The 20,088-nt window shown below is 33.9% G+C and overlaps 1 protein-coding gene and 2 long non-coding RNA genes across 3 annotated transcripts; 1 reads left to right on the top strand and 2 right to left on the bottom strand.

Annotated features, from left to right (window-relative positions):
* On the top strand, window positions 1–738 carry LOC133878830 (uncharacterized). Its single transcript, XR_009902002.1, has 2 exons — window positions 1–119; window positions 477–738. It is a non-coding gene; the product is annotated as an uncharacterized LOC133878830 (long non-coding RNA).
* Window positions 739–13,200: 12,462 nt separating this feature from the next.
* On the bottom strand, window positions 13,201–16,718 carry LOC133858757 (uncharacterized). The gene is made up of 4 exons (XR_009898578.1): window positions 16,443–16,718; window positions 14,687–14,790; window positions 14,452–14,537; window positions 13,201–14,027 (listed from the first exon to the last, which is right to left on the bottom strand). It is a non-coding gene; the product is annotated as an uncharacterized LOC133858757 (long non-coding RNA).
* A 6-nt stretch (window positions 16,719–16,724) lies between these two features.
* LOC133858756 (polyamine oxidase 3-like) lies at window positions 16,725–18,986 on the bottom strand. The gene is made up of 4 exons (XM_062294221.1): window positions 18,809–18,986; window positions 18,104–18,192; window positions 17,909–18,022; window positions 16,725–16,792 (listed from the first exon to the last, which is right to left on the bottom strand). The coding sequence occupies exons 1-4, from the start codon at window positions 18,821–18,823 to the stop codon at window positions 16,762–16,764; spliced, it is 249 nt and encodes an 82-aa protein (XP_062150205.1). The 5' UTR covers window positions 18,824–18,986; the 3' UTR covers window positions 16,725–16,761.
* Between the last annotated feature and the right edge of the window lie 1,102 nt (window positions 18,987–20,088).

Below are 20,088 nucleotides of genomic sequence, written 5' to 3'. Positions count from 1 at the left end.
ATTGATCCAGCCAGGCGCAACTTTGTAGGTTGAAGGTTCTTGTCCACGTTTTCGGCTTAAGATGAAATATTCTACAATTTTCTTCAATTTTTTCTGGATGCTCTTAGTTTTTTCTTACGGTAATTCGTCGCATCCTCCGCTTCGACGTTTTTTTCTTTTTTTTTTTTTATTACATGTGTATACAATAGAATATTAAATCTCTTAGAATATAATAATGTCATTGTTTAGTACTGGAATGAAAGAAAAAAAGAAAATGATAGTTGTTTTTGTTAGTATTACATGCAATAGATAATAGAATTCTTAACATTCAAATTTTTTTCTGTTGAATTTCTTTATATTGTTGTGTAAAATCTTTTATTATTTTTATTTATTGTAGTTGTTTTCTTCACCGTATAATGATAGGATCTAAGTTTTTTAGCATTTGAATGAAATAATTTTGCATGTGGCTTAATTTAATCTTTTTTTTTGTTGAATAGCGGCAATGGGTTTAAGCGGGAGTAGTCGGTGTGGCCTGCTGAAAGATTGTACAACCGATGTTTGCAATACTGCTTGCACGAAGGCTTATGGCCCGGGGACTCGGTGTACATGTGCCGAGCCAAACGTTTGTTGTTGCATTTAAACGGCAAATGTTATTTAATTAATTATAAGTTTATTGTAATCTCCATCACATGAGAATTTAATAAATGAATTCTTGGTGTTGTCTTTTGATGATTATTAATTTAATATGTGTTTTTTGTCCGTAAGTAATTACTTTATTAATCAGGTTTTTGAAAGACAGAATGAATAAGTGACTCATGTTGTTAATAACTAATTCCAACACTCTTAGACAAGAACTATGCCATTTGTTCTCAAATTTTAAGTTAATAAAAATTAATTAATTTTAATATTTTAATACTGTCTCTCATGCATGGGTTAGCACCCATCACCAATATTAATGCAATAACACTTGTGCACGGACCACAAACTCAATTTACTACATTGTCGTAATTGGCTGAGCTAATTAAAGCAATTTCAAACTATTTCAAACTTTTTTATACTTTATATCACATCAATCATTCCTAAGAGAAATCCTACTAGCCTCACCTAATTTTACTCACCAAAATAATTAAAAATCACTTTTTTCTATTCTGGTGAGCCACTTTATTAAAATTCCTCCAGCAGCCTCACCATTTTAACTAGTCAAAATTAGATTGTTCCGATATATATAGTATGTACACTTAAACTTATGATTTATAGCTATATATAGTATATCTACTTAGGGTTGGGGTTTATCGATATATATAGTATATACACTTAGGGTTAGGGTTTATAGGTATATATAATATATACACTTAGGGCTATGGGTTATAATTTAATTGATTTTACATTTTATGAATAATAATGTCAATATATTTTTCACGTGTTATTATTGTACACTTTTAAATATATATATATATATATATATTAAATCATGAGCAGTTCAAAATTAGATTGTTCCGATATATATAGTACATATACTTAGGATTATGATTTATAGCTATATATATAGTACATATACTTAGAGTTATGGTTTATAGCTATATATATATATATATATATATATATATATATATATATATATATATATATACTTTTGGACATAGGATTAGGGTTAGAGTTTATGACTATATATAGTACGTACCCTTAGGATTATAGTTTATAGCTATATATAGTCTATACACTTAGGGTTAGAGTATATATATATACTTTTGGACAGAGGATTAGGGTTAGGGTTTATGACTATATATAGTACGTACCCTTAGGATGATAGTTTATAGCTATATATAGTCTATGCACTTAGGGTTAGAGTTTAATTTTATGGTTAGGTTTTAGTTTTCAGTTTTTATTTAGGGTTTAATATAGTATATATACTTAGGGTTAGAGTTTAGTTTCAAGGTTAGCGTTTAGTTTTAATTTATAGTTTACGGTTTTGTTTTAGCGCTTAGGGTTTAGCTATATGTACGGTACATACATTTAGGGCTGCATGGGTTTGTATTTGTATTTACTTGAATAAATTATATATATAATATTTTATATATAATTATAATATATTTTTTTATTAAAAAAAAACTACAATTGGTATATGCAGTTTAATTTTATGGTTAAGTTTTAGTTTTTATTTAGGGTTTAATATAGTATATATACTTAGTGTTAGAGTTTAATTTTAGGGTTAGGGTTTAGTTTTAATTTATAATTTACGGTTTAGTTTTAGGACTTAGGGTTTAGCAATGTGTACAGTAAATACGTCACACTCCCATTTTTTTTTTGTCAGCTTCACCCTGTTTTAGTCTAGCCGGATCTGAAGTTTTGAACCTTTGTTTCTCATTCATATAGCTACTACGCCTATTAAGTCCTTGCAGTAAATTTACTATTTTTTTTTTTTTTTTCAATCAGTAAATCAAATGGAAATTAAATTCTTGGGGTGAAAATGTTGTTCAATTCATATGTCATATCATGCCCCACTTATTAGGTGCCATATATACAAATAAAATAAAAGGCCAACTAGTAAAGCTAGAAATCATGTATTAATTTCATAACTATTCCGTAGCAATTCTCAATCAAAACCCTCTAACAAGGACCGATCAACTGTTGATTTAAACTGCTAAGTTACCATTGTGAGATAATTTGAGATTCAACATTTCCTTATGCTTTTAATACTAACAACATTTAATTGTAGAAGCTACTGCTGGAGGGCCAAAGATCGAAGATCCTGAGATTCAATCAGAGGCTTTATGTTTGGGTAATCCATGTTTATTTTATTTTATTTTATTTTGTTCTTATTATTTTTGAAAAACATGTTTTGGGAGAATTTTTTAAATTTAAATTCTATTCAAGTTTTATCTAACTTTTTTCAATTTTGTCTCAAGTTCTCTAAACCATCTAAATATAATTTAAAAAAAAAAAAAATATTTCAACATTCTCAATTTTAAATATAATAAAAAATAGTTAAATATAATACAAAAAAAATCGGACACTCAAATGAGCTTCACCGATGGTGAGGCATTTGAATACTATTGCTTTTCATATATCAAGTGCTTTTGCATTTGAAATCTTTATTATCACATATTTGCTTTTATCATTTAAAATTTATTCCATCTCCATGAGTATCTGTGCACATGATTCAAAATTAATTAAATGATTAAATCAATTTTTTTTTCATCACCTTAAGCTTTTATAATAAGTGATGATTTAACATAATTATGTTAAAGCAGGTCTTGAGTTCAAATCTTATTTCCGTAATTTTCTCTAATCTTAGATAAATATTTCACGTATTAGGTTTCATTTGTTGAAAGGAATTTTAAGCCTAAAGTATATATTAAAATATTAATTTTAATGATTAAATCCACCCATTTTTATTAACTTAAAATTATGAAATAAGTGGTAAATTAATATAGTATAATAACAAAGTCCCGAGTTCAAATTCTATTTCTATTAAATATCGGTGCTCATTATGCATTTTTGTGAACCAAATGTCTAACAGTGAATTCATTGTCATAGATTCGCAAACCCTTTACAAGAGATCACAGAAGCACAACAATTCTAGATGGAAAAATCTTGACCCACCATTATATACTAGCAAAAATGATGGCGCAATATCTCATGCCATGCCTTTTGAGGATACTGTTATCGTTGGTGGGCGTGCCTGAGTGGAGGTAGAGCATGCTGCTTTAGTTTCATTGTCACTTGATGAGCTTCAGAAGGTAAGTTTCCTAAACTAGTATCTACCATTTTTTTTTTCTTGGAAGTGAAGATGATTAGTTCCCGTTATTTCTACCTGGATAATATTATTTGGTAGACTATTATACGACTGTTATACATCTAGGATGATGTGACAGTGAAAATTAGCCATTGGATCAAGACTTTTAAAAAATAAAGAAAACTTCACTTAATCCCCATGAGCTTCCATCACGTTTACAATTACCTCCCCAAAGTTAAAAAACTCTCAATTTAATGTATTATACTTCTAATTTTATGCAATGCCACCTGTCCGTTAGGTTTTTCCGTTAAATCATGTCAAATTTTTTAAAATATCCCTATTTTGGTATAATAAAAATAAAAATAAAATTACAAATATTCCGGAATAAGCATTTTTTCAAATTTTGTTAAATCTTAACCGGCACTTGAATCTTGCAATTTTTTTATTTATTTATTATTATTATTTATCTTTTTAAAAATGGGAGGTATTTTGATAATTTTGACGCTCATCCATTAGGATTTAACGGAAAAACCTAATAGATGAATGATATTGCAAAAAATTGAAAGTTCAATACTCTAAATTGAGAGTTTTGAACTTTCGGGGGAGGCAATATAAATAATAATGTAAGTTTATAGGAGTTAAGTGAAGTTTCTCCTAAAAAATAATATAAAAAAATAAAAAAATTAGAGACTGATTTTCACTACCACGGTATCCTAGTTGTATTGCAGTAGTTGTATAGTAATTTACTATATACCATTACTCTTTCTGTCTACTCACATAATATACATTTAAATGCTGGGTAATTCTATTTAGAAAATTCTTGTACAACTGCCATACACATTGCAACAAAAATGACATGCATTGACTGCTTATTTAAATCCCTGCTTAGGATGACTCTAGGATGTACAAGAATCTGTTGCAGGAGTTTGCTCAATGTGAAGGCTTGAGCATGCCAATATATAAGACTACTAAAGCAGGTCCATTTGATCACATGCCAACATTCACTTCGACTGTTGAAATTAAAGGAAAGATATTTGAAGGGAAAGAAGGGAAAACTAAAAAACAGGCAGAGTTGAAAGCTGCCAAAGTTGCGTATTATGTTCTTAAAGATAGTAAGTCTCTTGTTCTATTGTACTGGTATCTATCTATCTATCTATGCATGTGATTTTAATGTTCGTATGATCACATGAAGAACAACTAGAAATAGAATTAATTTGTTCTCTTCTGGACACAGATTTGATTCTAATTTATATATATGGTTCCTAAGCTATAACCTTTTATTAAATCGTTTTTTAAAGGTTTAAAAGTTATCGATCAATTTACTTCTTAAGATTAGAACCGTTATCAAATAGGTAATTATGTCCTACTTCCAATAAATTTTTAACAGTGCTGTCACGTCATACCCAATCAGAAGCTGGCACGTGTCATGTTTAATAAAAAAATAAAAAAATAAAAAATATAATTTTTTTTTTCATTTTTTTTATATGTTTTCTTTCTGTTTTATATTTTTATTAAGCAGGACACATGTTGTATTCTTATCGGGTATGACAGTGGCAACACCGTCAAAAATTTAACGGAAGGATGGCGTAATGATCTATTGGATAACGGTTCTAATTTTAGAAAATAAATTAATAACTTTTAAACCCACATGTGAGGGAAAGTATATATTAAAATATTAATTTAAATGATTAAATTCACCAATTTTTATTAATTTAAACTTTTAGAATAAGTAGTGATTTAATATAGTATAATAACAGATCGAGTCCCAAGTTCAAATTTTATTTTTATATATAATTCACTTCCCTTTTCGGTTAAATATCCGTGTTTATCGTGCATTTGTGAAGCAAATGTCTAACAGTGGATTCATTGTCATAGATGGTGCAATATCTCATGCAATGCCCTTCGAGGATACTGTTACCGTTGGTGGGCATGCCTTAGGGGAGGTAGAGCATGCTGCTGAAAAGGCGGCTGCTTTAATTTCATTGTCACTTCAGAAGGTAAGTTTCCTAAACTAGCTAGTATCTGCCATTTTTGTTGTCCTTGGAAGTGAAGATGATTAGTTCCTGCATGTTATTTCTGCCTGGGTAATGAGAATTTGAGTTTGCTATTGGCATAAATGGCTATTTTGTACACAAATATTGCCTTAGGTCATTGTTGTAAAAGAAGAAGAGAAGGAAGAGACCGTCAAGATCTCAGATATTTAGGTGCCCCCACGTACTCGATCTCAATGCTAAAATCCTAGTTCTGTCCTATCTATGTGGACTGGTGTACGTGTACACAAAGTTATACACACATCCTGTACATGCATGCATTCTAAGCCAGATAAGCTTGTGGCAGTGTGTGTGCATGAGCACGTGTTATTTATATGTGACATGTACTTTCAAGATCTGATCATAGGTCATATCGGTATTTGCTTTGCTACTTGATTTCTTTGTAGGGACAAGATTGCTTTATCTGCGAAAAGGGTGGCCACCGATTGAGCGGAAGACTGTCCAGAAAAGCACAATCGTGGTTCTCCAAGTTTGAAAATTTGTTTAAAATGCGGAGTTTCTGCACATGATATGTTTTCATGCTGGAATGATTACTATTCACCTGATGATCTCATGGTTTGTTTACTCGATCGATCTTCTAGAAGTTTATTTATATCTTTCTTTCTTTCTTTCATACCTTTTTCTGTTATTTGCTAGAGGTTTATATTATTATTATTATATATATATATATATATATATATATATATATATATATATATATATATATATATATCAATTTGAATAAAGATTGCTTGAATTCTAGAATTCTTGTCCCGTAATTAATATTAGTATTTTGTTCTCATTTTAATTTTGCTTAATCAGGGATGTTGGAGAAATAATCAGCTCCAAAGACACGTGGGCCTAAGGTAGTATCGGGGGCCGAGCCCATCGGGTTGGCCCGGCCAGATCAGACCTAAGTACAAGACCAGTCGTTATCCCCAAAAAGACGGATATTCAAAATATATCAAGATAGACTTCTATCCCATCAAATATGGGATAAGGTACCTAATAGAATGACATTAGCTAAAGAGAGTGTCATATCCAGTTAGGACTCAGACTCCTAATTAGGAAGATAAGACTCAAGACTATGTGATCTAGGACTCAGACTCCTAATTAGATTATGTTCCAAGCACTCTAGCAGTTTTATAACTGTGAACTGTGAGCCTATAAATAAGACTACTACGCTAGGTATTAAAAAGGGGGCAGATTCTCTGAACTCTTGAGATTACTGATATTTTCCAGAAAATAAGTTTGAACTGACTTAGGCATCGGAGTGGGGGTCCGGTCGGCACCCCCGACGAGCCGTTTGTTATTTTGCAGATTACGAGGAGAACGAACATCGAGGAAGGCAACAAATCACAAGGCGACACGTCACCGTACCGGAAACTGTACCAACAGTTTGGCGCCGTCTGTGGGAACCGACGTAGTTCTCTCAAAAATAAAGAATTCAACACCGAGAGCAGGAAAAGTCTCTCGGTTTGTCAACACCGAGAGCAGGAAAACTCTCTCGGTCATTCAACACCGAGAGCAGGAAAAGTCTCTCGGTTTGTCTAACACTGAGAGCGGGAAAAGTCTATCGGCTAGACCAACACCGAGAGCAGGAAAAGCCTCTCGGTTAGTCCAACACCGAGAGCAGAAAAAGAAAAAGCCTCTCGGTTAGTCCAACACCGAGAGCAAGAAAAACCTAACGGTTAGTCCAACAAAGGATACAACGGCAGGATTGCAAGTTTTCGGAAGGACAAGAACATCCAAGATAGAATTGGCCCGAGTCCTTTCCTCGAACAACCCGAAATGGTTATGGAAAGGACACCAAGACAAGAAAACCTCTCGGTTGGAGGTCTCCAGACGTTAAAAGATTGGAGCGTTCGGAGATAAAGAAATTAAAAGGGTACAAAGATTTCCGAAAAGAAAGGTAAAGCTCAGCGACCTGACTATCCACCTCGAACGACTTAACCTGCTGTCGCAGACTAAAGTTATGGGGGGTAGCTCATTAAGACAAACATGAAGGTAAAGGTTTAGAAAGACAGAGTTTCAGGAATGAAAAGCTTCAGGAAGGTATGAGGATAAAACCTCTTTAAAAAATCATCAATTCAAGTATTTACAGGTTGAAGCCCTGAGACTCACTCCGAACTCCGAGATCTCTTTTACACCATCGTCCAGGATACTAAGAGGACTTGACTATCCGCCTCGAACGACTTAGCCCGCGGTCGCGGACTAAAGTTTGACTATCCGCCTTGAACGACTTAGCCCGCGGTCGCGGACTAAAGTTATGGGGGGTAGCTCAACAAAGTTAAAGCTTCTACAAAGGCAAAATCACCGAAGCTACACCAAACTCTCAAATTAAGATCTCTCAGGAGCAACTCGAACAAAGATACGGGGAGACAACCCCTATAACAAACCATACGGGGATATCACCTCTACAAAAAATAACCAAGTAAGTTCATCGCTTCTAAAAGATTTTTTCATATCCTCCTCGGTCATAACTTACACAAACCGATTGTTTGTTTAAGTTAAGGAGGATAACTCAAAGTAAGATTTTTCTCTCCTAGTCATGGAGTTCAAAACAAAAAGATTTTTGAAACAAAAGATTTTTCTTACTCTCCTCGGAGTTAACTTACGCAAACCGATTGTTTGTTCAAGTTATTAGAGGATAAGTGAGAATTGATTTGTCATGGAAAGTTTTTCCATAACAAAGAATTCAAACATTACAAAGTTCGAAAATAAAGATATTCACAGGTGAGACCAAGCTAGATGGTATTCAGATTAGAAGATTCAGTACGCCAAGCACAAAACCTCGGGCCACCAGAAGCCCCTAGTCGTTATAAGTCTCGGACAACCAAAGCCTCAGTGCTAGTCTGGGCCTCCGAAGCCCCCAAGAGAGATTTTTGTGGAAGCGGTCTACGAAGCGCTACCAATGAAGAAGCTTCGGGTATGTTAAGCCTTTTCTTCAACGGTTTACCATTTTTGTCAGACAGAACCTTGATCTCAGGAAAGTCGTACGCAAAGTGTTATCTCAGAGTGGCATTTCACCACAATCTTGGTGAAATCAACTACATCAGTCCGACCCATCTCCTACCGAGAGTAGAAGATCATCTTCACAACTTTGGCCTGACCGACAATATTATGTGGAGGCATTTATGAAGAAGATATTTATGAGAAGTTGCTATTATTACTATGGCAGATCACAAGTTGGATCCACTCAACCCGATCCAAGGAGGAGATAAACATTTAGCAACTACTTCAGGGAAATCAGGATAAGACTTATGGTCCAATCAGATAAGAAGAAGGATCAGATCAGAAGTCTAAGAAGATATCAGATTAGAAGTCTAATAAGGGATCAGAGTCCAATTAGAACTCTGACATCAATTCTAGAGCTCGATTAGAACTCTAACAGCAATTCTAGATCGACAAAGAGCAGGAATTCTAATCCTTCCAGAGATTCGAGGCATTATTCGTCATAATTACTTTGAAAGAGGCGGAAATTGTCAGATACAGATTATGGAAGATTCAAAAATTGAGGTATTTAATTCTCTTATATTCTAAATTCAAATAAGAGAATTAGGGGGGTAACTGTTGGAGAAATAATCAGCTCCAAAGACACGTGGGCCTAAGGTAGTATCGGGGGCCGAGCCCATCGGGTTGGCCCGGCCAGATCAGACCTAAGTACAAGACCAGTCGTTATCCCCAAAAAGACGGATATTCAAAATATATCAAGATAGACTTCTATCCCATCAAATATGGGATATGGGATAAGGTACCTAATAGAATGACATTAGCTAAAGAGAGTGTCATATCCAGTTAGGACTCAGACTCCTAATTAGGAAGATAAGACTCAAGACTATGTGATCTAGGACTCAGACTCCTAATTAGATTATGTTCCAAGCACTCTAGCAGTTTTATAACTGTGAACTGTGAGCCTATAAATAAGACTACTACGTTAGGTATTAAAAAGGGGGCAGATTCTCTGAACTCTTGAGATTACTGATATTTTCCAGAAAATAAGTTTGAACTGACTTAGGCATCGGAGTGGGGGTCCGGTCGGCACCCCCGACGAGCCGTTTGTTATTTTGCAGATTACGAGGAGAACGAACATCGAGGAAGGCAACAAATCACAAGGCGACACGTCACCGTACCGGAAACTGTACCAACAAGGGAATACAACGTTACATCTGCAAGAGATTTGGCCATTTATGTTGTGCTAACTCCGTTAATATATAGTAGCTCAAGCGTGATTTATATATATATATATAATAATAAAACAGTATTTGCATTATTTATTTTTATTTTTTATTATTAAGTAATTTTGTATTTGCTTTCTATTTAATTCTATGAGGCAACCTTTTTTGTTCGGTATTTAATATGGGACTCCATCGATCTGAATAGGCATGCATGCACAAAGATACGTGGGGAAGAAACTGGTACAGGGTCATCTAGTTCATGCTACAAGCTAGTGTGGTGAAGAAGGTCATTTCGCCCGTGAATGCATGAATTCTGCTAAGGTAAGTCTCAGCAATATATATACGTGGTAAAAGTGACGAAGTGATGGATCAGTCAAATATAATGGGCATGTCCAAGTTTCATTTCGATCGTCTGTAAGATCGATGTCATTTACTTTGTAGCTCATAACTTATGCATTCAATATATATTATTGAAATTTTAAAAAACATGCCTTTAGTGTTTAGGAGTCTGCTCAATGCTTTACATGTCTTAGTGTCGGTTGCAGTCCAGTTGTAGAATTGTTGAGTACGTGCTATTAATCCTGACCATATATATATATATTCCTTTGTCAAGATATCTCTCTATGAATCAAGCATTCCCTTGAAGGTGGTACGTCCATCACATCAAGATATATTTTTGAATAAAAATCATCTCATTCTGGTTTGTAATTATGTTATTAATTATGCAGAGATTTGGAATTGATCTACACAGGTTTATTTTATTTTATTTTTTTAACGCTGGTGAGGCTAAATGGTTGGACATTCCAATTTTTATTTCATCAGGTGGATCCCCCCCTCATAAGTGGTCTCTCACAATCACCTGTCGAAATTCTCTCAAATCGAGCAAATAATTATAGAGGATCCTAATTAATCTTGTGTTGAACATAATTGGTGTAATAAACGTTTTGACGTAGCGGAAGCGATAGACATGATTGAGAAGCTGTGTTCTCAAAGCACAAACATTCAACACACACGTTGAAAGAGAAATCTGTAATTCTTATTAATCAATGAACTGTCTTTTCCAATACAGTTATTCCCAATTTATAGTAAAACTTTAGCGATTACAAAAGGAAATAAAATATCTCAAGATTGCAAATAAATGTATTAAGGAAATAATGGGTATCAACAAATATTTCCAAATTAATGGAGATACTTGGTGACAAAAAAAACCCACTTTAGGAAAATATAATGCTCAAATCAAATCTTGACAAAATTAAAGGAAATAACTGATAAAGCAACAAATCTGCCGGTTAAGTCAGAAAATCAGCCATATATCTTTTTCAAGATATACGAGCTGCAAGGCTCAGAATGCAGCATTACTGGTCTTTAAATGCTCAACTTTTTCAGTATTAACTAATCTTTTCACAAATCAACTTTTTATTAAATAATTTATTCATATTTGGCCTTTTCTCTGCTTCTCTTTTAATTTGTTTTGTGTATGACGTATATTGAATGTAATATATGCATTTTATATTTTGGTTTATTGGTTGATCACACTCACACACAAAAGTCTTTATTTTTCAATCTCCACACTCAATCATCTCAATAGAAGATAATAACGTTCATGGAGAGGTTTGAAGAGAAACAATGCAAATTAATGGACCATGTCTTTCTTTAATTATTTGTTTGAATTCTTTGGAGAGTCATCATATGGTATGAGACACTGAATTTACTTTAGACGTACGTAGCAAAATAATTTTCCTATTTTCTGGTTGTACACTAATCACAAATACACATCTAAATTTATTTACTCTTTTTTTTTTCTTTTCTTTTCCTTTTTTATTTTTTTGGCATATCAACCAACAATGCAAATTAATAAATCAAACGGGTCAACCCAAAGCAAGACGTTGAGACTTTTACATGAAAACCTTCTAACGCATTGGAGACTATTGCAGCACTCCCAACCGTTCTCAACATATCAAGTACTATCTAGTTCCCTCTTTACCAAGTTCAACGTCTATTTAGAGGTTAATACTTGTCAATCTATAACTATCTCAGGTGGGCAATTACTTCAACTATGTTTGATCTTCTTCAAACAGGACACACACCAATCAAAATCCACCATTTTAGTTCCATTAAACATAATCAATTTTATAAATACACATCAAACATGCATGTACTTGCACCTCTAGACTGCATGCTAAGTCCAATTACACCCAGGAAAAAAATAATCAATGTGCACACGAGAAACGCCCAATGGACATAAGTACACATCAAATAAGTGCACCAAAATGATAGCTACAAGTGGATGAATTCTTTGTCTGCCACATATATCCATCTAAGCAGAGGCTCATTACAAAGGAGTAAAACACACACCACCAAAAGCCAAAAAGAGAAATGGAAAGATGCAAAGCTGACCACGTCCGACCACCAAAGTAAAAATCACCACTCTATAACTAGATGGATCTTGGATTGCTGTAAATTTTGAAGATAATCCAGTGCATGCCAAACACCAAATACCCATACCCATAGAATAGAAGAAGAAAAAAAATCCATACCCATAAAAATGCTCAGCAGAACCCATGTATAGATCAATGGAGAGAGAGATAGAAAGAATACCGGTGGAGGATGGCCGGTGGAGCCCGACGCTGATGATCGCTTATTAGCGTCGACTAATGCTATTTTCAGTTGACGCTAAAACTTATACCACATTTATCATAAGTCGACGCTGATAATAGACTATTAGCGTCAACATAGATGTCGACACTAATAGTCTATCATCAACGTCGACTCTTGTGAACGCTAATAACCTAAAAAAATTTTAAATAAAATATATATATTTTTAATAGCCATAACCTTAAAAAAAATTAAAAATAAAAAATTTAAGAGGCTAGTCGACGCTAATACCTTAAAAATAAAAATAATAAATATATATATACACACACACTAATTGGATGGCGCATGCAATGCACGTGATTGGTTCCCGGATGTTATGTATCACTATAATTGTTAACATTATAATTTAATTATCATAGATATATTATATTATAGAATAGGCATACATCGAAAGAAACAAAGCGTGAAGAAGCAAATGCTTGTGTAAAGTAGTATCACACTACTACCACAATGCCACATGTATAATTTTTAAATTTTAAACCAAGTTTCTTTCAATTCAGCATTCAATACAGATGCAACGCATTATAAAAGCCACAATGCAAATATCAGCCAATTATTCTCTACAAAAACAAAAACAAAAAATTCCATTCACTATCAAATGTGTTCCACTTAATTGCCAAGAACAAGTAATCTAGATGAAAAAAACAAAAACATAGAAAGATTCAAAACTCCCTTCATTATCTCGACAAGTTCTTAGTAACCAAGTAGAACCATAAAATCCAAATTTATGTTCTTGGATTGTTACATTCCTGACCCACAAACATATGAATTTTTCTCACAAATATTACCGCACTTGCATGAGCAACTACAAAGTGAAAAATGAGACCCACCAGTGGTTAAAGCAAGATCATACTCAAGTGAGTAAAAAAGTCAAGCGACACGGGTCAAACTGTCTTGTTAAAATTTAGGGTAAATTATGTCATCACCCCTTGTTGTTATTGATCTCAGAACCTGCTATACTTTTTGGTTTGCAATTTCCATTTCTTGACCCTTATTTTCACCATGAGTAACAATATCTAGCTTCTCAAAAAATAGAACCTTTTTGACAGAACTGCATCTACACTAAACTAAAAGACTTACATGATGGATCGGAGATTTAGGGTATCGAGGAAGGCGAAATTGCAGGGTTGAGGAAAGCCGAATCTGAAACTAAGAGTCAAAAGAACTAAAGAAGTTATCGATTTACAAATATTTAACATGTGATTCTTGATTTCATCAAATTGAAAACTGAGGTTTTAATGTCAAAAGTCACGAAAGCACAAGGGGTTTGTGACATAATTTCCCTAAAATTTAATGCTTGCTGTAAATTGAAAAAACAAAACCATTGCAAGTTCTATGACATGTTATGTATCAGACTATTACCTGATATGCAAGAAGAGTTACATTTGAACCAGCTGCAAGTGCAACAACTCAGAATTTATCTGGATTTTATGCCACTATGTCCAATGTCTGTAAAATATCAAAGCTGATTCTAAGGAACTAATGAAGGATCAACACTGTATCTCTCTCTCCCTCTCTTCCCTCCTCTTTTTTTTTTTAATTTATTTATTTATTTATTTATTTATTTATATAGCTCTAATAAAAATTCACATATAGGTTGTTATTCCTCTTTCTTTTTTGCTTGAAGCTCTGCTCCAGCTTATATTATAAAGAGAATCAAAATTAGATGCAAATTTAAAATTTTGGCGGGGGCTATGAACCCCCCAAGGGCGTGAGTAGTTCCGCCCTGCATATGGAGGGAGACTACTCATGTTTCCCCCTTCTCTACTCTTCTCTTTCCCATGCCAATCAGTGTGGAAATTGGTACTCCAAAAAGTAAAGACTGATCCAACATACATATTAAAAACAATGTCAAAATGAGATGATCACATACATGCTTTCAGGGTCTGAATAGCTGTCCTTGTCAAGTCTCTTTACGGCAACCTTTGTGCCATTCCACCTAGCCACTTGATTTAATATCTATAAAGATATTAGAAATATTTGAGAAGGCATCAATAATTAGCTCAGTTCTTACAGAACAATGGAATGGAAGATCTCCCCTTGGGTCAATTACTTATAAAAATAAATAAATAAAATAAACATTGAAAGGAGAGACACAATGACCATACCTTTGCCATGACCTTCATGGTCAAGTGCCGTTTCAAATAAAGAGTTGAGTGGCCCCGAATACGAAACATAGCCTTTGTTGAAATATCTTGCTCCAATTAGCTTCCTGCATTGCATTTGCACACCAAGAAAAGAAAAATCCCAAGTTTAACTTTTAAAATTGTGGCGACCCCTTCGATATAGATTTTCTTTCTTAGTTTTCGTATAGCATCTGAACCACACTACAAGAAATTTGCTTATTAGCGTCAACACCAAGTGGACGCTTAAAGTCCAAAAGTCGACGCTAAAAGCCCAACGCTGATAATATTCCGCCGATCATCTTCAGTCGACGCTGATAATAGACTTTTAGCGTCGACATAATGATGTATGGGGTCGACCCTAAAACTTATACCACATATGGCATGAGTCGACGCTGATGATAGACTATTAGCGTCGACATCTACGTCGACGCTAATAGTCTATTATTAGCGTCAACTTTTTGTGGATGCTGATACACTAAAAAATAATTAAAAAAAATTAGGTCATTAGCGTCGACTGAGTCAACGCTAATGCCCTAAAAAAAAAAATTAATAGGTCATTAGTATCCACTATGTTGACGGTAATGACCTAAAAATAAAAAATAAAAAAAAATAAAAAAAAAAATTTAATGAGCCATTAGCGGATGCTAATACCCTAGAAAATTAGAAAAAAAAAAATTATATATATATATTTTTTAATACGCCATCAGTAATTTATACACATTTCGTAATTTACACACAAGAAAGAAAAGGATGAAACATACAAATAGATGGGAAACTTAATACAATTCAAACTTTTTACATTTTACATATTACAAACAGGCTGAAAAGATGAAATTTGGAATTTGAAATGAACAGAAAAATGTCTAAGTTGATTATACTGCTTACATTTTGATATAAAACAAATGCATAGAGGTGTTACATCAAAATTATTATATAAAAGGTCTGTAAATTTTTGCATGAAGGACCTGGACAGGAAAAAAATGAACTTCATCGTAATACTCAAAACCAAAGCGTTCAATTTTAAGATATGTGCTCTAAATATTTATAACATGGTATTTCCTTTGGAAGTAAAGACAAAGATTATGGTGTTCTTGGGAGACAGGACTACTTGATTTCATAGTTCTGCTGAATCAAAGTTACCCCACTTAGTATAGGCTACAAGTAGTAGAACAATTAAAGAAAAAGATATTTATGATTTCACATGGGTTTATAATCTAATTAATTGAATAGCATATAGATGTTACTTTGCATATTAAATGCAGTTTCCCACCAAATATTTCTATGCTACATTGCCACTGGCTAAAATGAAAGATTGGGCACAAAGAAAAGAAAACACACATTCTAAAAGCTTTAATCATGTCAACAAGTACTTGCTCATTTCAAGTTCCCACATAAGAAACCACAATGCAAACCTAAGATTCTACTGTCTGCCATTGTACACTTCTTGTTTTGCCATTCATCTTGAAAATATGAAATTCCCCTTTAATGCACCATGTAGATTTCAAGAAGCCATGCAATATCTAAACTTCTGATGGATAAAACTTGCATGATCCCAACATTTTAGTGAGATGGTATCAGCATCCGTAGAAAACCAGCCTTCCATTCTACATAAATACCACTAAAGCACATTATGGGCAAGGCCCTCTATCCTGTATGCAAGGGTCAATTTAAGTAAATCATCTTTTCACTGTCAATAAATGCAGAAACGAAACAATTATGGAAATTAATGTGATTGAACCTCAATTCTGGCCTCCTTTCAAAAACAATTGAGAAAGCACGCAGGATGGACATATCTTCATCAAATTCCTGTCTTATTTCATCTGTCTGCATTCATGAAAAAAAAAAAAAAAAACAAGTAAATGAATGTCCATCATTAGACAAAATACCACTTGAAGCTCAATTACTAGAAGCACAAGATCCAATTTGAGTGCATTTACAGCAACTGCATTTGACTTTGACAATGTTATCTAGGAAGAAAACTAAAAAACTAAAATCAAATAATTAACAATAAAAGATCACTTGCCTTCTCCAAAATGCTCTCAAATACTTCACCAATTTTAGTGACTAACTCTGGAGGCACTTGATTCCCTTCCATATCAAAGAGAGCATAGCAGCAAAGAAGAAAGAAAATATGAAATCAAAACAATTATCCATTCAGAGCTCCAAATTTAGAGATTAAAGGAAAAATTACTTCAGAGTGTAGGAATTCCAGTTACTGGAAGAAATGTCACAAAATAGAAATGAAGCTTAAACTCTCTATATTACAATGCAATCCATACAAGGAGAAAATCTTATGAAGTGAAATTACTGTTATTTTTACAGGAAGACACAACATAATAACATAAAATAATACTTAGGAACTTTTAGCCAGTGACAACATAATCAACTAAATTTTACAAAGCTTTACTCCAATATTGGGGCTTTTCAACCACCATTATGATACAACTACCAGAGTTTAAGCAATTTAAAAGAAAACCCTGCGAGAAGCACAATCATTAAGTTCAGCAAGAGTTAGAGAGAGGGGACCTACAAGATATGGAAGCCACAAACATGAAGGAAAAGATAAAAAGATAAAAAAATAATTTTTTTTTTAAAAAAAGTGTATCAACAATTTTACCACAATCACTCGAACGGTACATTTGAATGAGTTATTTGTCCTTCATTATATTTTAGTTTGGCTGGCAGAAATATGAGATATGGAGTTACAATTTAAAACAATACTGCAATACAGGGAGAAACAAAAATGTTATATATGAATAAGATGCAAATCTGGCTGAATGTTGGTTTAAAATTCTAAAATGTACAAGAACCTCTCCTTGATCAAAATTAAAGGAATCAAATCATTTTAGCTTTGACGTTCACAACTTCACATACTTATCAAAAAAAGAGAAATAACTAAACAAATCCACATACCAGTGCTTGATAATAAATTAAAATTCAGTGTATCAATAAAACCTGACTAGAACCAGAGTAACATTAGGAAATAGTCTTCTGTTTTTTTTTTAAGTCTTAATATAGCTAAGAGGATCCAACCTCTATTTTCAAATGGATCCCTTTTAACAAATTCAAACTTTTTACATTTTACATATTAGAAACACGCTGAAAAGATGAAATTTGGAATTTGAAATGAAAGGAACTCATGCAAGTTGGCAGAAATAAGAGAAGTTTTAGCACATCAAAAGCAACAAAGTACCACCTACTCACCTTTCCAAATCATGATCATACAGCACAGAGTTATCCTCACTAGTACAGTATAAGGGTAGTCCTAGTCTCCCAATCAATCGTGCCAAGGGATTCTCCTTGCAAACTCCATGCAACCTAAGGTATCATGTATGATATATAAGTTTTATAGTTAATAAATAGATGACACTCGAATTTCTCATGAGAGGTATACTTTACCATGATGCACCCAGGTCAATGGGAAAACCAAATGAGTAGTCAGTATAAACTCGACCACCAATCCTATCCCGTGATTCCAACAGGACAACCTGAAAAATAAGAAGAGAAAAAATAAAGAAAAGAAGGATCTACTTAGGAAAATATAAATAGGAAAATGCATGCATCCATCTATATCTTGGAACTGCTCAGTGGAAAAACAATTAGATCGTGTTACGTCAACACACAAACATCAAACCACAAATTAGAGGTAGCAAAATTCATTCCCCATTAGAACTAGTATTAGTTCGTTATCCAGCAAGTATAGATGACACTAAGCTTAACTACGCTTGCATTTCCAGTAAACATTCTCAAAGATGAAAATGGTCTTCTACCAACACCACTAAAACTTCCTGAAATCAAAACCCATTAATGATAATTGAATTGCTCAGCAGAAAAGAACTCCGAATTGAAAGGTGTACTCCATCCAACAGTTATGCAATAAAATCAGTAAATTTCAAAAATCTTAAAGATCACAATACTCATAACATTCTCAAGGAAAAAATTATGACACTCTAAGAACTGAAGGAAACAAAGTCTACTGTTATTCATTATTTATCCCCTTGGCTATGATCAATAAAAAATAAAGCACCACCTTTCATGCTGATTATCATTATTGCCAAGAACCAAAAAAAGCGGGGGGAAGCACATGACTTGCTGTTAGCTTACCAAGGTTGAGGTCATAGGGTTCTCTAGAGTCAAACCCAGAAGGGCTCAAACAAGGTGAAAACTCTCCCCTCTCTAGTTGCTGTTGTTGATGTTGCTGCCTCCTGCACTCAATCAAAATCTAAAACAAGGTCCAAAATTGCTTCAGAAAGAGAAGAAAATTTATAATTAGATTCCTCAATTTGACTTTTAAACAATGCAAATAAATCCATGCACGAATATACACACTTAGTTACGTATCTTTATTCACATGTCTTACTTATCAAAAAAAAATCTTTATTCACATGTCTTCTTCTACTTTAGGAAGATTTAGACTGACTAAATAACTTGCAACAAAACATGTTTTGTTAGCCACTCTCAAAATCAAGCTTTTTTCCATTACTCAAGAATGGATCCCTTTCCTGAGGATACTGAAAAATATTTTTCAGTGTTTTTGCCCTTAGCATTCTCCAAGAACAACATGAAAACAGAGAACATTCAATCAAGTGAAAATGGATGTCCAACACATAAGTCATCTACAGAAACTTCTGAGCCACTGAGGTGCGTTGTTGTTGGCGAAGAAGTGAGCAAAGGTAGATTCTCTTCTGCCATGCGAGCAAGCCTCTCTACTATGGTTGTGTTTGACTTGTGGCACCGATGGCGTTGGAAGGACAGACTTCGTGATCTTCAAGAAGTCGACGTTCAGATGGCGAGCTCAAAGTTGAGTTTCAGTGTAAATGATAGGTCTCTTCAACATTCTCAAGGAAAAACGTGGCACAACCTTGATTCACCTTTTCCATGTGCTCTTCCATGGAGTTTCCAGCTGTGCTCTTTACATTGCAAATGGAAGTGGAGAGTTGAATTCAGAGTCAACTTGTACAGCTATTGCCTTGGCTTTTGGGAAGAGTAGATTTTTCTTGAAGGAGACAATCTCATGTGCCTTGCCAGCCTTGGTTAGTGAAATGTTAAGTAAATATGAAACAGTGGAGGACAACTATCAACGCACTAGAGACTTTCAAAGGAATTTCTGGCTTACTGCATTTTATGTTATATTTTTTAGACTCATGTTGGTACACCCGAGCTCAATAATACCGTGGAGTGTTCATAATCATAATGATGGAGCCCGTGATAAGAGAAGCCTGAAAAAGGAAGCTGGCATGGGAAATGGGGCTTGGAATGCAATAGAGGAGGAGAGTTACATTTGGCTCCAATTACTCGGTCAAGTGGAGTGATGTATCCCAAAATCTGTAGGGATGATTAATAGTGTATATTTCCTTGGGTGCTACTACGGGGTTTTTGATCCA

This window comes from Alnus glutinosa, chromosome 1, assembly GCF_958979055.1.
Source record: "Alnus glutinosa chromosome 1, dhAlnGlut1.1, whole genome shotgun sequence".
In the NCBI taxonomy this organism is placed as follows: Eukaryota; Viridiplantae; Streptophyta; class Magnoliopsida; order Fagales; family Betulaceae; genus Alnus; species Alnus glutinosa.
This window is presented reverse-complemented; position numbering and strand designations above follow the sequence as displayed.